Raw genomic sequence first — 12,391 nt, forward strand, 5'->3', positions numbered from 1 at the left:
AAGGCAAAAGTACTAATGCAGAGTTTATAAACAGGGGTTTACAGAGGTGATGAATTTGTACCAAAAATATTTTGATTCTTAAAAAACAAATTCTGATAGATCAAAAAAGAAACAAAAATAAATTTCTTTTCAATTCTGTCATTGGACCATTTGTTTTTACCAGTAAATCCCTGATTGAGACTTTATGAAAGTGATATTGCACTTAGGAAGTCATTTTTATAACCTGTCTTTAATTTGGTCCTTTTGCTAAAGATTGCAGTCACTGCTTATTTATTATACCATTGGGCATAAGGTAGTAGTGCATTTTCATTAGTATCTAAAAGAAGACTGTATTCTAGAAGTTTTTGGGGTTTTTGTTTTTTCCCCTGACATAAGATGTTATTTATTGACTTAAGCAGTTTTTTAAACTATAGTAATTATTCCTAATTATCTCCCTATTTATTGTTTAAAAACAATAATGGGATTGTGGTACTAAGTAGGTAAACTTCTGAATTTGTTTTTAGGACAAAAATTAAATCCCACAAATATGGAGCAACTGGATACAAGTGGTTGCTAGTCATTTCATTTTGAAAATGGTTTCTTCTTTTTTCTGCAGGACCCAAGCCAGTCATGATCATCAAATTTAAAAAAATTTTTTTTTCCATTACTTCAGATTTAGCCTGACAAAACTCAGTTTTTAGCCCAAAGGTATAATATATATGTATATATAACAAAACAACAACAGCAACAACAAAAACAAAACAAAAAAAAAAACAATTGTTTACACCAGCCTGAGTGAAATGATGAGGGAAGTAAACATTGTGTTTTTTCACTAAAGGTTTACAACGGATAAGGTAAGTCCTCTTTTCAGTGGGCTTACATCACAATGAACAGCGCAAGTTGTGATGTAAAACAGCTGTGGTAGTAAAGTGCTTGTCTGCCCCATTTTGCTTTGTTTGGCTGGTTATGAGTGGATTAAATATATATTTATAAAAAAAAAAATCTCCAGCATAGATCAATTAGTTTAAAGTCAATTTTCTTCGCAACTAGTCCTTTTCACAGCTTACTGTTGACCACAGCTGGTATTAAATCCACTTGGGGAAATGGGACCTCAAGCACCAGATTAAAACTAAAAAATTTTCACAGCCCCATTTAAAATTGTAAGCATCTTTCGAAAACAAAACAAACCCATACTGACTTGTAATTATAGAATTTTACTACATCATGTTTAAAAATATTACTTTGACTATTTTAGATTATCAGATGAGTTATTACCAGTTTTAAGTAAGGGGAGATATTAGTGGACAGGGTAAAGTGATTTTTGGTGGAAAGTTATTCTGGGATTGTTTCAAAAAAGAACTTCTAATGTTTTAAATTTTAAACCTCCTGGTGCCATTGCTTAGAATTGGTTTGCATTACTTACTATTTTAATTTTGCCATAGTAATGTGGAGTTGTCTCCAACTGGAAGATTAACCAAAGTGGTTAGTTGGGTTTAAACTAGGACAGGAAGTTTTGGATGTAAGCTGTGAGAATGGCTTGTATTTGGTTCACTGTAGCTTTCTGGTCTCTGCACTCCAAGGCAAGATCTCTAACCACCCAAACCTAATGTGTAAAGTGAGCTGTTGGCTTAGCTTTGTGTCTTACCTTTATTATGTGTTCCTGTTACAGGAAGAACAGATCCCATTCCAATTGTTGTCAAGTATGATGTCATGGGCATGGGTCGAATGGAAATGGAGGTAAATTGATCTCATTAACCACTAATTTAATGGATGTTTAAAATTGAGTTAACTCTAAATTTAAATGCCAATAGAGCATGCTTATGTGATGGAATATAGATTTTTTTTTGGGGGGGGGGGATCGCTGATTGAACTCAGGGGGCACTTAACCACTGAGCCACATCCCCAGCCATTTATATATATATGTATGTATACACACACACACACATATATATATATATATATTTGTGATGCTGGGGATTGAACCCTGGGCCTTGTGTGTGAGAGGCAAGAACACTCCCAGCTGAGCTATATCCCCAGCCCCATTTTTATATATACATATTTTAATATTTTTTAGTTATACATGGACACAATAGCTTTATTTTGTTTATTCATTTTTATGTGCTACTGAGGATCGAACCCAATGCCTCACATGTGCGAGGCAAGCGCTCTGCCACTGAGCCACAACCCCAGCCCCTCATTTTTTATGGTCTTGTAAATTGGTTAGGGCCTTGCTAAGTTGCTGAGGCTGGCTTTGAACTCATGATCCTCCTGCCTCAGCCTCCTGAGCTGCTGGGATTATAGGCGTTTGCTACTATACCCAACCAGATGGAATATAGTTTTAATAATTTCCCTTGGACAGTTAAAACTATTTTTTACAGTCTAATTTAGTACTATTTTCGAAGCAAATAGGATGTAAATAATGTCACTGTTTTAACTGGGGCATAAAGAGTGGCTTGCCCAGGATTATACAGCGAGGCAAGATCAGACTTAGACCCAGACCTAGTGCTTATTTCAATAGACAGTGTTAATTTTTTAAATATTTGTGGGGTAGAAAACTTCCCCTTGTAGAGTTGTGTATAGGTATCATCTGTGATGCCTGGGATTTTTCTTTTTTTGTTACTGGGGATTGAATCCAGAGGCGCTTTACCACTGAGTCACATCCCCAGCCCTTTTTTATTTTATTTAGAGACAGGGTCTCAATGAGTTGTGGAGGGCCTCACTAAATTTCTGAGGCTGCATTTGAACTCGAAATCCTCCTGCCTCAGCCTCCCAAGATGCTGGGATTACAGGCGTGTACCACTGTGCCTGGCAATACCTGCTTTTTTAATTGCCTCAAATATTTTATTAATTTACCCTTAATTCTTTGGTAGCAGAAAACTGCAGTCAATTATCATCAACAAATGTGCCTGTTGGGGGAGCCACCATCATGAAAGGATTAATGAGTTCTTTTTTTTTTTTTCTAATTTTTATTAGTTATTGATGGATCCCTATTCATTTATTTGTTTATATGTGGTGTTGAGAATTTAACCCAGTGCCTCACACGAGCTAGGCAAGTGATCCACCACTGAGCCACAGCCACAGCCCCAGATTAATGAATTCTTTTGCATGCTATTTTCTCTGTGGGGTGACAATAAAGCATGAGGTAGCTGAGCAAAATTAATAAGTTTTTATTTTCAAACATTGTAGTACAAATAACTTTTTCTTTCTTTTTTAATACTTATTTTTTTTAATTGTATTTGGACACATATTTACTTATTTTTATGTGGTGCTGAGGATCGAACCCAGCATGCTAGGCGAATGCTGTACCACTGAGCCACAACCCCAGCCCGCAAATAACTTTTTCATAGCTAATCTTAGGATACTTTAGGAAAAAAAACTAATTTTTATCTCTTTTGTCAAGCTCGATTATGCCGAAGATGCTACCGAACGCCGCCGTGTCTTAGAAGTAGAAAAAGAAGACACAGAAGAACTAAGACAAAAGTACAAGGTAACTAAATGAAGTCATTCTTGTGTCATTGGTCTTCACGCTGTAAAAGAGATACTCATTTTTGGTGAAATAGATCTCTCTTGATGACAGTATTTATTTACATTTGGTGGTGACTAGTAGTAGTTCTCAGGTTTCTGTTATTTTCCTGTTTATTGCCTCTGTAAAAATTATAAAGATACTACTACTACCTCATAAGTCTGTTGGTAAGATTACATTAGTTACTGATTTAGTTTTGTTTTTTGATTTTTGTACTGGCGAATGGACCCAGGTGTGCTTTACCACTGAGCTACATCCCTAGTACTTTTTATTTATAATTTTGAGACAGAGTCTTAGTTACTGAGGCTGACCTCAAACTTGTAATCTGCCTGTCTAACCCTACCAGGTTGCATGTGCTACCATGCCTTACTAGTTAGTACTTGAAAACACAGTACCTGGTACACATATAATCAAGCAGTAGCAGAGGTAAAATTGTTAGTGAAAGGACTGGGAATGTAGCTCAGTGTTAGAAAATTTGCCTAAAATGTTCAATGCACGGGGTTCAATCCCTAGTACCACCAGGAAAGAAAAAAGAAAAGTACTTTGAAAGCTTGATGCCAATGGATAAGGTTTTCCTTTTCTCTGTCTCTTAAATGAACAAGATAAATTTTAAAATAACTAGTTGAGAAATTTTTTTGTTCATTGCTAATTAAACTCAATTCTAAAGCACTGATTTATTATGCCCTGTGTAAGTATCAAGTTGAATTTTATTCTTTCGGTATTTTCCTTTTATAAGGACCTAGTTATATATAAAACTAGTTCAGAACATGTTGTAAGTTAGCTTTCAAAAAGCTGACCAGGTCAGGCTGGGCACAGTGGCACATGCCTGTAATCCTAGCATCTCGGTAGGCTAAGGCAAGAGGATTGCAAGTTGAGGCCAGCCTCAGCAATTTAGCAAAACCCTTTCTCAAAATTAAAAATAAAGGGCTAAGGTGGTAGCTCAGTGGTAAAGCACCCCTTGGTTCAATCCCCAATACCAAGGGGGTGGAAAAAGCCTGATCAGGGATCATTCCTTTTAAGTCATTATAGTGCACTAAGTCTCTTCCATAAAATAGGTAAATTAGAAGATATAAAACAGACTTAACTAAGATTATCATATAGAAACTTATTTTGCTCGTGATATTTAAGATGAAAAAGAAATGTGATTTAGTTTTAAAAATCTGTTCTACCATAAAAAGGAGGAGTTCAAGAAGCAAAACTATAGCCCATCAGCTGTGTGAGTTATCGTTACCCAGGAATTTATGAGAGCTTATAAGGTCTCACAACTACTTTGAACTGCCCATAAATTTAATCTAGGATCTTGACTTCTTTAAAGTAGTGTGGAAGAAGGAAAGGAGTAATATATTTCAGCCAGTGGTCATTAGAATTTATTGTCAGCCTTAAAAATCAAAGATCTGTTATTTTGCCAGGCATGATGACACATGCCTGTAATCTCAGTGACTCAGGTGGCTGGGGCTGTGGGATTGAAAGTTTGGGCAATTTAGGGAGAACCTGTCACAAAATAAACAAGTAAAGAGGGTTGGGGATATATAGTTCAGTGGTAGAGCACTTGCCTAGCATGACTCGAGATCCTCCTGCCTCAGCTTCCCATGCCCTTGGGATTACAGATGTGTGCCACTGTGCCCATCCAGCTGACTGTCAGTTTTTGATTTGTGTATTTTGATGTTAACAGTGTTTATCTTACCAGTGAAGTGAATTCTAGTGATAATGTCTGTTTTGCTGACAAAAGCTACAACTGGCTCTGTTTAATTTGTATGGTGTGTGTATTTGTATTTCCATTTCTTTAACATCCACCTCTGTAAGGTTTCAGGTACATCATTAGTAAACAGCATATAATTGGATTTTTTTAAATTAAGTTTAATAATCTTTGTCTTTTTGTTGGATATTTATTTAGTCCAATGGTTTCTAAACCTGTCTGAAGACAAGAAACGTTATTCAAAATATAGTGATGCCTGCAGATTGCAATTTATTGGATATTGCCAAATGTCAATTGGTCAATGGTGTAGTTGAGTTTTGGAATTTAAAAAGAAAAACAAAAGTTAAACTTTTTTTCTCCCCCGCTTTGATACTGGGTATTGAACTAAGGGTTGCTCTACCATTGAGCTACATCCCTGGCCCTTTTTTATTTTTTATCTTGAGACAGGCCAATGCTGGCCTCAAATTTGTGATCCTCTTGCCTTAGCCTCCCAAGTAGCTGAAGTTACAGGCATGTGCCTGACATCCTGCCTGAGTTTGACTATATTTAATTTATAACTACTGATATATTTGGGGCATTCTCTATTATCTTATCTTATGCTATTAATTATCCCAGGCATAATACATTTGAAGTCAAGGTTGAAGCCAGCCTGAGCAACTTAGGAAGACCATGTCTCAAAATAAAAAATAAGGACTGACAGTGCAGCTCAAGGTAGAGCACTGTGTTCAACCCCTAATACTGGAAATAAACAAAAATGAGAGAACTATAAAGAGAAATGTTGTATCAAACATTATAGGGAGATTTTAACATGGCTCTCATGTGATAGTAGTGGGGAAAAATCAACAACATTCACAAGACTTGAACAAACAACAAATTTTACTTAATCATTATATACAGTTAAGTATATACTTATGAACTTAATCAAAAAAATGAGAAATATAAAACATGGAACATTTGCTTGAACAGTTATCAAGCCACAAAGTGATCAATGAAAAGATAAGGAAAGTCCTGTGCTTGGAAATTAAATCACATCTTTACATATCCTTTAGAAAAGAAATCACAGTAGAAGTTGGTAAATATTTTGGACTGAAAGATAAAAAAAGTATTATCTATTAAAACTTGTATGATAAACTAGAGCAGTATGACACATGATAGCAAATATGTATATCATTAAATGCCATGTTAATGCTAAAGGTGTAACTCATGGTGGAGCACTTGCCTAGCATGTGTGAGACCCTGGATTCAGTGCCCAGTACCACAAAAATTCATACATATGATAAAGTTCTTAGGAATACATCTATTGAGATGTGAAAGGCTTAACAGCAAAAAGTCTACATGCAACATTATTGAAAGTTAATTTAAGAACAGTTGAATGAAATTTCAATTTAAAGTGATTTGTTTGTGGTAGCCAATTCAGTGTTGTAAAGATGTTGTTTTCCAAAAAAAAATTCTTCATATATAATTCCTCATATATTTCATTGTGTAATACACAATGAAATTCCCAATGGGATTTTGTTGGAACTTGATAGGCTGATTCTAAAATTTATATGGAACTGCCAAAAGCCAAGAATAGTCAAAGCAGTCATAAACAACTATGTAAGATAGAAGGACTTGCTCTACCAGTCATAAAAGTCTTCATAAAGCTATGATAAGTAAGATAGTATGATCTTGGCACAGGGATAGGCTAATGGAACAGAAAAAATAACCAAGATGCACACTCTTACATATTTTGCTACTAACTAAACAAAGAAGGTAGGGAAAAGAATAAACTTTTCAATAAGAGGAGGCTTTTTTGGGGGTAGTGGTGGTGCTAATGTTGAGTATTAAACACAGTGTCTTGTATACACTGTACACTTTAGGCAAGCACTTTACCCCTGAGCTACCCCCACCCAGCTCAATAAAAGGTTCTAAGATAAGTGGAACCTTTTGGTTCCAACCTTTTCATATGGAACATAACATTAATTTTGGAACATAACAATAATTTCACAACCTCAAATAATTAATTGAAGGTAAATTACATATTTAAAATGTAAAAGGAAAAAAGCAGGGACTGGGGTTGTGGCTCAGTGGTAACACGCTTGCCTAGCATGTGTGAGGCACTAGGTTCGATTCTCAGTATCACATACAAATAAATAAAATAAAGGTCCATCAACAACTAAAAAATATTAAAAAAAAAAAAAGCAAAGTTTATTTTTTTCTAGATGTCCCTATCAGGGTAGAAATGGAAAGAGTCCTATATAAGAAGTTAGAATTTCACACTTAAGTCACTTGTAGACCTTAAGGAATTTACATTTTTCATTCACAGCAGGAATTCTTGGCTTAGATATTAGCTTTCTAAAATCAGTCCATATCCAGTGAAGGCTCTGGACAAGGTATATATGGAAGTGACTCCTTCTAAAATCCAGGATGTGAGGAACTCCTACAGAGAATGGGATGGCAATCAAAATTACAAACCACAAAAGAAGACAAACCATGGTGAGAAAGTCAGGAGAAGCAACTAACTATAAAAACACTATTAAGTAGCCAGGCGTGGTGGCTCATGCCTATAATCCCAGTGACTTGGGAGGCTAAGCAGGAGGATCTTGAGTTCAAAGCCAGTCTCAGCAATTCAGAGGCCCTAAGCAACTTAGTGAGAAACTTAGTGACTCAAAAAAAAAAAAATTAAAAGGCTGGAGATGTGGTTTGGCTGTTAAGTGCCCCTGGGTTCAATCCCTAGTACCAAAAAACTAAATAAAACACATATAAAGTATTGCAGATAGATTTTGAAAAAAGCATAAGAATATCTAAAATATTCAAAAAGGCAGGAATAAATGAAAAAACAGCAAGAGCAGGGCATTATTTAAACAATAAAAAACGGTAAAATGGAGAAAAGAATAAAATTTTAGGGGAGGGGAGATAGGGAGGGCAGCAGAATACAACTGACACTAGGATTGCTGTATGTATACACATGGATGTATAAACAATGTGATCCTGCAATATGTACACGTGGAAAAATGAGAATTCATACCCTATTTGAATCAAATGTATGATATGTCAAGATCATTGTATTGTCTTCAGCAACTAATTTAAAAAAAAATAAAATTTTAACAGTTTTTAAAGAGGCATCAACTCTCAGAGCTTTTTAAAAAACATATTTACATAATCCTAATGTGTATTCATAGCATAGTTATTTCAACTTTTCTGTATGTTTGACAATTTCCATAATAAAATGCTGGGGAAAATATCACTTAAATGAAAAATAAATGGCAAGCTAGAGACCACTAGAAAAGCAATGGCAAATTTCTTAATGATTTCAAGGAGAGTGCTGTGTTTCTGGTCCTCATTTTAAGGATGAGACCAATCCTTCATATCTGAGATTTTTGTAGGCTCCTGAGACCTTATCATCATGTAACTAGGGGGCTATCCACTTGTTGTATTTGAACTCCGCAATATGTTAAATTTTTGTATGTTTTATTTTATCTGGAATTATAATATGGTGAAATCTCCCCCCTTCCAACTTCCTTCCCTCCCCATTTTCTTCTCCCTGTTGCTCTGTATTCACTCTTCAATGGCTTTTGTACTTTTTACTGAGCTACTTTATTCAAGACCACTAAATACCTCTGTTAAATCCAAAAGACCTTTTCAATATTTTTTTCCTATTCTGTTTCTTGGCAGCATTCAATACAATGGGCCATTATGTCTATTTAAAACATTTTCTTTTCATAAAAGGGAAAACATGAGGTTTATTACATGCCTAAGACATGAAAGTATCACATTCCTTTCTTTTTCTATGTATGTGTATGTGTGGGTGTAACTGGGGCTCAGATGTGCTTTACCACTGAGCTACAGTCCCAGTTCCTTTTCATTTTTTATTTTGAGACAGGGTCTCACTAAGTTGCCCAGACTGGCCTCAAACCAAGTCTCTAGGATTACAGGTGTGTGCCACCATACCCAGCTCCTTTAGTTTTAAAAGTTGATACTTTTGTGAATTTCTCTTTTTAATCTTTATTGTTGCTTCTGTGTAAATTCTCTTATTGTCTCCTTTTTCTGCCTGAACTTTGGATATGGCATTCTTCAGGTCCAGACTTGGACCCTGTTTTTCTTTCTGCACTGTCTATAGCCAAGAATTGTCATGATACCATGTTTCATCTTCTTTCAGAGTTCGTTTTTATCCTTTTTAGCTTCAATATTACCCTCATTAGACATCTTTACTAGTCAACCAATTTAAACAATTCTCCTTTCTACCTTATTCTCTTGTAACATCCTCTTTTATAATTATAAATTTTTGTACATTCACTTATTATTATACTGGTCAGAAAGGGCTTTGAGGAGAGACTGTGTCTATTGGCTTGCAAATAAAAACACTATATTCAATACTGTGCTTGGCATTTAAGTACTCTATATTGGTTGAATAAATAAATTATTTGAAATAATAGAAAAAGCCAGAGATATTTGGTGAATTGTCTGAAATATACACATTTTCATTTTTTATGTATTTTTTGAGATGTTGTCTCACTGTGTTGCCCAGGCTGATTTTAACTCCTGGGCACATGTGATCTTCCCACCTCCCACTCTAGAATAGTTGGGACAACTGGCACATCTCATTGCACCTGTTTAAAATTCCACCCCCCACCCCCCCACCCCATACTAGAGATGGAACCCTCTGCCATTGGGCTATATCCCCAGCTCTTGGGGTTTTTTTTTTTTTTTTGCTTGTTTGTTTTTTGTTTTTGTTTTTGTTTTGGTGGTGGTTGTTTTTTTGAGACAGGGTCACTAAGTTGCCCAGTTGACCTTGAACTTATAATCCTCCTGCTTCAACATCCCCAGTGGTTCTGAATGACAGACATTCTCTATTATGCTGGACTCAAAAGTTGTATACTTTTCAAGCTGGATAGCTATTTGGCCTTTAACAGAAAAAACAAAACAAACAAACAACAACAAAAAAAAAACTGTAGATCCATTTAGCACCTTATTATTTCATTAAATATTGACAAGGTATTTTTTTAAATATGTGTAAGATACAAAGAAAAACTATAAGCAATTGTTTGTCTTCTAGTTAATTTAGAAAAAAAGCATTATCATTAACTATATAATTACATTCCTTTTTTTCCTCCTTTAAAGCACTATCCTGAATTTTGGTTTATTATTATCTTGCATTTTTTAAGGTAGATTTTGTTGTTGTTATTGATAAAATTCATACAACACCATATTGACCAATTAACCATTTTATAGTAATATAGTTTAATGATTTTTAGCATATTCACAATGTTGTGTATCCATCACCACTAATTCTGGCACATTTATGTTACCCCAAAAAGAAACCCTTGTACCTTTCAGCCATTTGTTCTTCCTTCCTTCCCCATTCCCTTAGTAACCATTTAATCTACTTTAATATAATTTGAGTATTTCAAATATATGGAGTTGTACAATATGTTTTGGTGTCTGATTTCTTTCATTTATCTGTGTTTTCAAGGTTCTTCCATGTTATAGCATGTATCATCAGTAATTTCTATGGCAAAATTATATTATGATATTTTATGAAAGTGTGACAATTACTTGTTCATCGGTTGATGGACTTGTGAGTGTGTGTGTGTGTGATGAAAAATATCACTGGAACATTCTTATTCAAAATTTTCTATGATCCTGGAATTTCTCCATCCCATGTTCTTCTGTTTAATGAATGTTCTCGTACCTCATCTTGTTCAAATCCCAGTGACACATCCTTGTGTCATTCACATGTCCTAAGGAACTCAGGTTTCAATTTCAGTTCATAGTTTAGTTTTATTTTCTCCTATGGTTCCTTTTCGTGATTTACTTTTCTTCCTATGTTTCCAGGAATGCCTTAAAATTGTTGTAAGCCAGGAATGGTGGCTCACACCTGTAATCCCACTGATTGAGGAGGCTGAGGCAGTAGGATTGCAAGTTCAAGACCAACCTCAGCAATTTAGCAAGACCCTGTCTCAAAATAGAAAATGAGCCAGGCACGCCTGTAATCCCAGAAGTTTGGGAGGCTGAGACAGGACTATCACAAATTAAAGGCCAGCCTTAGCAATTCAGCCAGGCCCTAAGCAACTTAGTGAGACCCTGTGTCAAAATAAAAACAAAAAAGGCTGGGGATATAGCTCGGTGTTAAAGCACCCCTGGGTTAAATCTCTAGTACCTAAAAATTAAAAAGGGGGCTGGGGATGTACCTTAGTGGTTAAGCACCCCTGGGTTCAACTCAGTACTAAATAAATAAATATTGTTTTATATTGAATCTGTTGGTTTTTAGCCAGTGATGGAGTAGGACTGTTCAGAGTATTTTGTCTACCATATTGCCAAAGGGAAAGTAAAATTACGCTCTTAGATTTTTTATTTGAAATTAACTGTTAGTTCAACCACAAACAAATTGCCTCACCAAATTGCTACTTGTGTTTCATCCAGCTTTTACTAGTACCACTAAATTTTATGAAAGCTCTCTCTGCTAGATAAGACTGTAACATTCCTTTTAGGTTCTACCAAGTTTATTTTTTGTTATTTTCTGGTTCTTACAGGATTATGTCGACAAAGAGAAGGCAATTGCCAAAGCCTTGGAAGACCTCAGAGCCAACTTTTACTGTGAACTCTGTGATAAACAGTATCAGAAACATCAGGAATTTGACAACCACATTAACTCCTATGATCATGCACACAAGCAGGTGAGGGATAATTATTTCCTAACAAGGCTAAGGATACTTTATCTCTTGCTATCACTTTTGAATTTTTTGAGTGTACCCAAAAAACCTGGTGACTGTAGTTTCTGGTCTTCCAATCTTTATATGAAGTCATCTGACATACTTGATTTTTCTTAGTAGCAGAAGTCCTGACATAGACACCCCCTTCCTGTCCCTGCCACTCCCCACCCCTATGTTAAGTATAATGAAGAATTGTGAGTTTCATAAACCTTATGTATTTGTGGCTTTAAGGAATTTCTAAATTTTTATTTAATTTGGTAATTCAGTTAGGATTGCCAGAAGCTTTGTTTCCATTTCTCCCTTTGTTAAATTTAAAAGAGTTATTCTAAGCTGTGGTCTTTTTAACCTGTGAATCTAAGAGTTTATGTTTTATTCACTATTGTTTTCTACCAGTAAGTTGTTTTGTTATTCACTACCTTGGAAGGTGGATAAATCTTGAGAAGGAAAATAAAATTAGCTGCTATCTAACTTTTAAAATAAACAAAGAACATCTCTAATGCT

General features: G+C 35.2%; 1 protein-coding gene across 3 annotated transcripts in view; it reads left to right on the forward strand.

Moving 5' to 3' along the window:
• Positions 1 to 12,391, forward strand: part of Gpatch8 (G-patch domain containing 8) — a 94,839-nt gene that overhangs the window by 59,551 nt on the left and 22,897 nt on the right. For all 3 annotated transcript variants that reach the window (XM_027947043.2, XM_071603717.1, XM_071603716.1), the window contains 3 exons: positions 1,649 to 1,716; positions 3,380 to 3,466; positions 11,711 to 11,854. In XM_027947043.2, coding sequence (XP_027802844.1) covers positions 1,649 to 1,716; positions 3,380 to 3,466; positions 11,711 to 11,854 — 299 coding nt within the window. The remainder of the gene's footprint in view (positions 1 to 1,648; positions 1,717 to 3,379; positions 3,467 to 11,710; positions 11,855 to 12,391) is intronic.

This window comes from Marmota flaviventris, chromosome 17 (genome assembly GCF_047511675.1).
Source record: "Marmota flaviventris isolate mMarFla1 chromosome 17, mMarFla1.hap1, whole genome shotgun sequence".
NCBI lineage: Eukaryota > Metazoa > Chordata > Mammalia > Rodentia > Sciuridae > Marmota > Marmota flaviventris.